This window comes from Ixodes scapularis, unplaced genomic scaffold (genome assembly GCF_016920785.2).
Source record: "Ixodes scapularis isolate PalLabHiFi unplaced genomic scaffold, ASM1692078v2 PGA_scaffold0__279_contigs__length_252992795, whole genome shotgun sequence".
Lineage (NCBI taxonomy): Eukaryota > Metazoa > Arthropoda > Arachnida > Ixodida > Ixodidae > Ixodes > Ixodes scapularis.
This window is the reverse complement of record NW_024609835.1, coordinates 130,431,453-130,440,832: the sequence shown is the minus strand read 5'-3', so window position 1 is coordinate 130,440,832 and position 9,380 is coordinate 130,431,453. Positions and strand designations below refer to the sequence as shown.

Below are 9,380 nucleotides of genomic sequence, written 5' to 3'. Positions count from 1 at the left end.
AATGACACAGACGTGCAATTTTGGAAGTAACCTGGAAGAAACCCTCAGAGACAGATTCGTCAGCGGTCTGAGTCGTGTTGACATTCAGAGAGTTTTGTTTGCCGAAGATGAGAGCCTGACATTCAAGAAAGCTGTGGAAAAAGCGTTAACTATTGAAAGAGCCACCATGAATGTGCAGGCGTGTCATAATAAGGCGGACAACGACCAACTCGAACTGCAGAAACTGACGGCGGTGAAACCGAAAGCGGTAGTGGGGGCTCAGGACAAATGTTTCCGTTGTGGGTCCCCTAAGCACATTGCCTCGTCATGCCCGCACCGTAACGCTATTTGTTATCGCTGCAACCGTGAGGGTCACTTCCAACGTTTCTGTAAAGCATCACTGGCCAATACACCAGGCAGAGCAAATCAGTTCAGAAACTTCTCCGCTGAGGAAGAAAAGAGTGAAGCGATATACGGGCTTCAAGACAGAAACATGAATGCGCCGTTCTACTACACACTCAAGGTCGGGAACGCTCCTCTTCAGATGGAACTAGACACCGGTGCTGCCGTGTCTATCATTTCGAAACGCCAGTTCCAATCGTTGTTTCCTCGCACAGAGCTGTCTCCGGCGTCACTAATACTGCGCACGTACACCGGCGAGCGTGTCAAGCCAAAAGGAGTGGCGACGGTGGACGTAGAGTACCGAGACTTCAAAGGAAAACTTCCGCTTCACGTACTGGGAGAAGATGGGCCACCTTTGATTGGCAGAGACTGGGTCTACAAGCTCAAGTTTGACTTGGGATCGCTAAACGCGGTCAGCGTTGATGTGAAAGCGTCTCTCCAAGACATCCTAATACGCTACCAGGATGTGTTTAAGGACGAGCTCGGATGCATGCGAGGGGAAGAGGCTCGGCTAAGCTTAAGGGAAGGTGCGAGTCCAAAGTTTCTGAAAGCTAGAAGTATGCCGTTCGCCCTGAAGCCAGCTGTAGAAGAAGAGCTAAAGAGACTGGAGGTGACAGGTGTCATTGAAGCGGTGGCCCATAGTGACTACGCTACACCAGTTGTCCCGGTTTTGAAGAAGGATGGGTCTGTACGCCTTTGCGGGGACTACAAAACAACGGTAAACCCTTGCCTGGACGTGGAGCAGTACCCGTTGCCAAGGTTGGAAGATATTCTAGCAACGGTAGCTGGGGCGACTGTTTTCTCGAAAATAGACTTAAGTCGTGCATACCAGCAAGTTCCGGTCCACCCTGAGTCACAACCCTATCTGACAATCAACACGCACAAGGGTCTCTTCCGCGTCAAGCGTTTGGCGTTTGGGATCGCTTCAGCTCCAGCACTGTTTCAAAAGATAATGGACAGCTTGCTGGCGGGAATTCAAGGAGTAACCTGCTATCTCGACGATATCCTGGTAACAGGGAAGACCGCCGGGGATCACCTGAAGAATTTGGAGCAAGTCCTAAAGAAACTGAGTGACAAGGGCGTCCGAGTCAAGAGAGAAAAGTGTGAGTTCTTGAAGGCAAGTTTGAAGTTCCTGGGGCACCAAGTCGGCGAGCAAGGGGTAGCTGTGTTGGCAGAAAATGTGCAAGCGATCCTCGATGCACCTCAACCGCAAGACTCAAAACAGTTACGGTCGTTTTTGGGAATGGTGACATTCTACGGAAAGTTCCTCCCAGACCTCTCGACCACAATAGCACCGCTGAACGAGCTACTAAGAAAAGATGTCGTCTGGACCTGGAGCAAGCGCTGTCAAGACGCTTTTAACATGGTGAAGAGGCTTCTGGTTGACGCACCTGTCCTGGCACACTACGACCCCAAGGCAGACCTTAAGGTGTCATGTGATGCCTCGGCATACGGTCTCGGAGCCGTCCTGTCCAGGGTGTACTCCAACGGCGACACACGGCCTATCGCGTTTGCGTCGAGAACCTTGACATCGAGTGAAAAGAACTACAGCCAACTAGAAAAGGAGGCACTGGCTATTGTGTTTGGCGTGAAGAAATTTCACATCTACTTGTTTGGACGATCCTTCGTGTTGGTCACTGATCACGAACCGTTGCAAACCATTCTTGGTCCAAAGACGGGAATTCCGAGCATTGCTGCCGCACGTCTGCAGAGATGGGCTATTACCCTTTCCGCCTATCAGTACCGATTGGTTTACCGACCGGGTCGACTCAACGTGGAGGCGGACTGCTTGTCACGACTTCCAGTTCCTGGGTTTCAGGATGAAGACTACGAGGATGACGTCGCGGCGTTTCTCAGTCTCCGCCTGCAGTCTTTTCCGGTAAGCAGCCAAGAGATCGCACAATTTACAGCAAAAGATAAAGAGCTCTGTCAAGTGGCAAGATTCCTTGCCGGTGCGTGGCCCGCAAAAGTAGAAGATTGTCTGAAGCGTTACTCTGCAAGAAGAAGCGAGCTGACGTGGCACCAGAATTGCCTTTTGTGGGGAATGAGGGTTGTGATCCCGAAGGGACTGCGCGAACGCGTACTGGACGAGCTGCATGAAGGGCATCCTGGAATCGTAAGGATGAAAGAACTGGCACGCAGCTATGTATGGTGGCCGGAGGTCGATGCGGATATTGAATATCGCGTCAGGTCGTGTGATACCTGCCAACAGCAGCAGAGTCTTCCAGGTCCAGCCCCGCTGCATCCGTGGTCCTGGCCAACTCGTCCGTGGCAAAGGCTGCACTTGGATTTTGCGGGACCTTTCCAGGGCCGTCATTTTCTGGTGATCGTCGACTCCCACTCCAAGTGGCCCGAGGTTTTTGTGATGAACAGCACATCGGCCGAAGCAACTATTGAAAAGCTGAGGGAGCTGTTTAGTCATTTCGGTCTGCCAGATGTTGTTGTCAGTGACAATGGCCCGCAATTTTGTTCCCAAGAATTTCAGATTTTCTTGCGAGAGAACGGTGTGAGGCACGTCAGGACCGCCCCCTACCATCCATCAAGTAATGGGCTGGCTGAGCGTTTCATCCGCACCCTGAAGGAGGCCTTACGAAAAGAGATGCCGGGCCGGCCTCTGTCCCGTCGACTAGCAAGTTTCTTGTTAGCTTACAGAAACACACCGCACGCCACAACCCTTCAGAGTCCTGCGGAGTTGCTGCTTGGGCGGCGGCTCACTACCCGTCTCGACAGACTGCGACCCTCTGCAGAGGAAACTGTTCACCGCAAGCAGGACGTGCTACAGGTGAAGCACAGTGGCAAACACCGACACTTCGTGCCGGGTGATAAGGTGTACGTCAAGAACTTCCGGCCGGGTGAGAGGTGGTTGCACGGAGTCGTCATGGCTAGATCCGGACCGGTCTCCTGCAGGCTTCGCGTGACCACACCGCGGGGGACCTTCGTGTGGCGGCGACACCAAGACCACCTGCGGTTGCGGGAGAGCTCTACCCCAGAGGAGGAGGAAGGTGGTTTGCTGATACCGAGTGTCCTGCCATCATCGCCAACCCCAGGGCAAGGGGGACTCGTGAACGAGCTGCCTCCAGTTGGGTCACCGGTGGTAGAGGGACAAGACATGGGATCAACTCCAGTCTCCGGTCGTTCCCCAGCCCAGCCGCAAGAAATTCAGCGCCGGTATCCCGAACGGCAACGGCGTGCGCCTAATAGGTTTTCGCCTTGAGAAGGAAGAGAAAAAGACGAGGACTTTGTGTTTTTCAGAACTGTAATTATTTTGTATTTAGTATGTCTGTACTTTGTACGTTCCAGAACTTCAATTATTCTCGTGTTTTGTTAAATTGTCATATCGTGTTACTTTGTGAGTATTGCACTGGAACGCCGTCGAATGGTATTACTGTGCTGAACTAAGCGTGAGGGAGTGTTGTATGGGTGACACAATAAGCGGGCAACAGCTAGCGCGCGCTCGTGCGTCTCGCGCCACTGTTCCGGGGCGCCATTCCTATCTGAGCCAGCGCACCGTTTGCACCACCCGCTGCTATCCTGCCGCTCTCTCACGCCCGTGACTATGTGTCGTACTCCGGTAGTCCTGCAATAAAGATGTGCCAGCGAAGAACCCCATCGGCCTAGCTGTTACTCCAGATACCACACGAGGAATGGTCCTAAACCTCCTCGCCGAAAAAATAAAAAAAAACCGGTTGCAGTTTTTGAGGAAACTTGCACCAAGCGTTGCACGAGCGGTGTGCGAGCCGCCTCCTCAGTGCGTAAAAAAACAACACACACAGGCATACATATCCCTTTTCTCACATAATAAACTTCAACGAGGGGAGGTTCTGGATTTTTAAACCGATATGACTGCTCGAGATGTGTTAACTGCGTGCATGGACGTCATTATTCCAGGGTGTTCATTAAGGTAGATTGCATGCATAGATGACATTATGCCGGGATCCTCATTAATACCTGCCCGGATTGAATTAAATTTGTTAGTAAGATACGATTCTCTCTGCTCGCAACTGTTCAGTCAACAATATTATTAGAACTAACTCTATATGAAATAAATTGTGGATGGCCTAAAGTCTTTGGAATGTGTACGCTCACGCTGATACAGGACGATCGTGAATGTTAACCGCGTGAATGGAAGACATAATGCCGGGATGTTTATTGATCGCGGCTTTGAACTTGTGAATAAGGTAAGGTTTTTTCTGTTCGCGATCTCGGTTGCTTCTGAAACCAGACTGTAAAAATGTGACTTGGAGCTCATCAAATGAGTGTTTTGGATCGCTAACATGCTTTGAAACAGGAAGTGTGGGGTTTGATTTTGCATGTGATCTGTGATTATTAAACCGCAATCGGAAAGGTGTCTCTGTCTGGCCCACGTACTGCGCGCCGCAAGTGCTACACTGTAAAAGGTATACTACATTACTGGTGTCGCAATTTGAGTTGCCATAAATTTTGTAGGTGAAGTTGGAGTTTGTACTCTCTATGGAGTTTCTTGGTGTTACGTGTGGGCAGACCCCACATCCCGACTTTCCGCATGGCCGACTCCCAGTGCTCTCAGTGGCAGTTATCTTGGACCTGACTAAGGAATCCTTAATGTTCCGCGAGCGTCTGTACACCACACGTGGGACGGCAGTAATAACTTTTGCGAGGCATTCACTTTGTTGCAAAATATTAAAATGTTTCTTTAATATGGCGGTGAAATTCGGAGACTTATTGCTGAAGGTCAGCACGAGGCTGGCCTGTCGGCTTGTCTCCGCCTGGGGACCGCTGTCACCTAACAAGAGGTCGCGATCGAGGGCGCGCGCCTTACTAATTGCGTCATTTATGATTTTTTCTGGGTACTTCTGTTTTTTTAGAACCTCGCGTAGTTGACTGGCGTTGGAGTCAAAATTATCGTTATTAGAACATACACGTTTAAACCTGTGAGCCTGGCTGTACGGAATACTGGTTCGGCAAGGTCGAGGATGGCAACTGTCGAAGTGCAAATATCTCTGGCTGTCCGTGGGCTTTCGATACAGTTGAGTGACCAGAGTTGTGTCCTTAATTATTACTCTAACGTCTAAGAAATTAATGTCAGTTTTCGAGTAACTGTGTATGAAGCGAATGGAAGGGTGCGCGGAGTTAAAATCTGCGATGAACTTGAGAAGCTCATTTTCTGAGTGTGACCAGATAAAAAATACGTTATCAATATACCTCCTGTAGAACATCGGTTGGAGCGGACAGGATGCGAGAAAATTTGATTCGAGGTCGCCCATAAATATATTCGCAAAGTTCGGGGCCATTTTCGTGCCCATTGCGGTCCCTCTAGTTTGAAGAAAAAAATTTGCCGTCGAATTCAAAATTGTTTAACTCAAGAACCAGGCTCGAAAGGACAGCCAGAACTTGGCTCTCCGGGAAGACATCCCTCCTGTGGGCCTCATATGCCCTCACAAGCGCCTCTATGCCGTCTTTATGGGGAATATTGGTGTACAGAGCAGTTACATCCATTGTCACCAGAAAAGCATCCTTGGGTATTTGAATTTTAGAAATTTCTTTGAGAAAGTGAGTCGCGTCCCGAATGTACGACGCGAAGGTAGGCGGGATGTGTCTGATGAGGTTATCAACGAAACTACAAATTGGCTCGGTGAGCGTTCCCGAGCCCGATATAATGGGGCGGCCGGGATTCTCTTCTTTGTGGATTTTGCCCGACCACGGGCCAGTACGACGAATTCACTCTCCTCCAGGATCTAGATAACTTCGCACGAAGCCTTCGGCCCCAGAAATTCTTCTTTGATAGGCCCTAACAGGGCGCATCTCCTCTGCCTTCGACATCGTCCGGCTGGACTCCCGGTCCCAACAGAGATAAGCATCTAGACCTTTATATCCAGGCGGTCCAAAAGGACCTTGTGTCAGCTTATAGAAATCAGCAACCGCATACCGCATCACTATAACCTCTCGCTTCCCGAACGCAGGGCGCTCAAGGATCTAGGCAACAGAAAAGATATTATAATCAAACCAGCTGACAAGGGGGGTGCCATGGTTATACTCAACATCTCGGATTACATAAAAGAAGGCTATAGACAACTAAACGATGCCAAATTCTACCGTCATCTAAACAACGACCCAACTAGCCAGCATGCCAAACTTATACACCAGCGACTTATCGAGCTAGAGAAACAACGTGAAATTACCGACAAAACTTTACGGGGGCTAACGGCCAAACACGCTGTACCTGGGCGCTTCTATATGTTACCTAAAATCCACAAAGAAGGGAATCCCGGCCGCCCCATTATATCGGGCTCGGGAACGCTTACCGAGCCAATTTCTAGTTTCGTTGATAACCTCATCAGACACATACCGCCTACCTTCCCGTCGTACATTCGGGACACGACTCACTTTCTCAAAGAAATTTCTAAAATTCAAATACCCAAGGATGCTTTTCTGGTGACAATGGATGTAACTGCTCTGTACACCAATATTCCCCATAAAGACGGCATAGAGGCGCTTGTGAGGGCATATGAGGCCCGCAGGAGGGATGACTTCCCGGAGAGCCAAGTTCTGGCTGTCCTTTCGAGCCTGGTTCTTGAGTTAAACAGTTTTGAATTCGACGGAAAATTTTTTCTTCAAACTAGAGGGACCGCAATGGGCACGAAAATGGCCCCGAACTTTGCAAATATATTTATGGGCGACCTCGAATCAACTTTTCTCGCATCCTGTCCTCTCCAACCGATGTTCTACAGGAGGTATATTGAGGACGTATTTTTTATCTGGTCACACTCAGAAAATGAGCTTCTCAAGTTCATCGCAGATTTTAACTCCGCGCACCCTTCCATTCGCTTCACACACAGTTACTCGAAAACTGACATTAATTTCTTAGACGTTAGAGTAATAATTAAGGACACAACTCTAGTCACTCAACTGTATCGAAAGCCCACGGACAGCCAGAGATATTTGCTCTTCGACAGTTGCCATCCTCGACCTTGCCGAACCAGTATTCCGTACAGCCAGGCTCACAGGTTTAAACGTGTATGTTCTAATAACGATGATTTTGACTCCAACGCCAATCAACTACGCGAGGCTCTAAAAAAACAGAAGTACCCAGAAAAAATCATAAATGACGCAATTAGTAAGACGCGCGCCCTCGATCGCGACCTCTTGTTAGGTGACAGCGGTCCCCAGGCGGAGACAAGCCGACAGGCCAGCCTCGTGCTGACCTTCAGCAATAAGTCTCCGAATGTCACCGCCATATTAAAGAAACATTTTAATATTTTGCAACAAAGTGAACGCCTCGCAAACGTTATTACTGCCGTCCCACGTGTGGTGTACAGACGCTCGCGGAACAATAAGGATTCCTTAGTCAGGTCCAAGATAACTGCCACTGAGAGCACTGGGAGTCGGCCATGCGGAAAGTCGGGATGTGGGGTCTGCCCACACGTAACACCAAGAAACTCCATAGAGAGTACAAACTCCAACTTCACCTACAAAATGTATCGCAACTTAAATTGCGACACCAGTAATGTAGTATACCTTTTGCAGTGTAGCACTTGCGGCGCGCAGTACGTGGGCCAGAAAGAGACACCTTTCCGATTGCGGTTTAATAATCACAGATCACATGCAAAATCAAACCCCACACTTCCCGTTTCAAAGCATGTTAGCGATCCAAAACACTCATTTGATGAGCTCCAAGTCACATTTTTACAGTCTGGTTTCAAAAGCAACCGAGATCGCGAACAGAAGGAATCTTACCTTATTCACAAGTTCAAAGCCGCGATCAATAAACATCCCGTCATTGTCTTCCATTCACGCGGTTAACATTCACGATCCTCCTGTATCAGCGTGAGCGTACACATTCCAAAGACTTTAGGCCATCCACAATTTATTTCATATAGAGTTAGTTCTAATAATATTGTTGACTGAACAGTTGCGAGCAGAGAGAATCGTATCTTACTAACAAATTTAATTCAATCCGGGCGATCGCCTCAGCCGACATTTAAGTAAGGTAAAACAAAAAATTCGGGGAAGGTATGTAACCTTTTCATACAACCCCGCCCCTCCGTGTGTCTCTCTCTGGAACATTTTCTACGGCACGTCCTGACCTCGAATTGTGTGTGTGTGTGCGTGTGTGTTGGACGTACCCCTTTTTATTTTCCATTTTTCTGCCCCCTGTTCTTTTCTCGCCAACCTCCGTCGCCCCCTCATCTCTCATATACTACCGACGTCACTACCCACACCGCCTCTCTGTGGCCCCGGTAACGTGGTTGACAGTGGCGTAAGATGGGCTCTAAAACAGCGTTCACCGCGCGCGGCTGCACAATATCACAAATTTCAATTTTCGCCTCGATTCCGAAGCGAAGATGTTGGCCTCAAATAACTCCTTCCCAAAGTTGTGAAACGTCACTTTGTCGTCAGCGATAACTTTCACAAACCACGGTCTTGCGACGACAAAATTCAGAATATTCGCAGTCCGCCTGAGGACAATCTAGACAGCATTGACTCAAACGCGGCGTAGGAATGTAGGGACACGGCGGGAGCGACGTCATCAGTGCAGCCGTTCACTCGGCTGGCCCCACAGTGTTGCTCGCGCGGGCTCTGATGAAGCTCGCTGGGACTTTGTGTTTCTGAATCTCGCTTGAATTTGAGCCCCGGGAGTGTTTGGATGATTGACATCTCGTCCCACGTGATGCCATCGTCGCGAGAGTCCAATCAGCACACTCTGCGAACTTCGGCCCCAACTTTGTGTTTGACGAGTTTAGCGACCCAGGTGCCTACTGAGGCAGACTAACTTCCGGCTGTATAATCATAGCGCACAGCAATTTTTCAGCTTGTGGGAGATGGCATGTTTGAACACTTGCGTTCTTTGCCACTTATCAGACTATTGCACTATGACTCCTTGGTGACGATTTCAAAATAGGTTTTCTTGTGCTATAGGAGTTAAAAAATAATAATTATACTTTCGAATATTAAAACAATATATTGTCGAACTGTGTCTCATTCATCACTTCTGGCAAAGTTTTGCAATTTTTTACGCGTTA

The 9,380-nt window shown here is 49.0% G+C and overlaps 1 protein-coding gene across 1 annotated transcript; it reads left to right on the top strand.

The window, feature by feature from the left end:
- The first annotated feature begins 2,860 nt into the window (after window positions 1-2,860).
- LOC120845233 lies at window positions 2,861-3,773 on the top strand. Its single transcript, XM_040217060.2, has one exon. The coding sequence runs from the start codon at window positions 2,981-2,983 to the stop codon at window positions 3,593-3,595; it is 615 nt and encodes a 204-aa protein (XP_040072994.1). The 5' UTR covers window positions 2,861-2,980; the 3' UTR covers window positions 3,596-3,773.
- The last annotated feature ends 5,607 nt before the right edge of the window (window positions 3,774-9,380 follow it).

What these genes read in the sequence shown, in the direction of transcription:
- LOC120845233 (XM_040217060.2), top strand. Translation starts at nt 2,981, where the DNA reads ATGCCGGGCCGGCCTCTGTCCCGTCGACTAGCAAGTTTCTTGTTAGCT.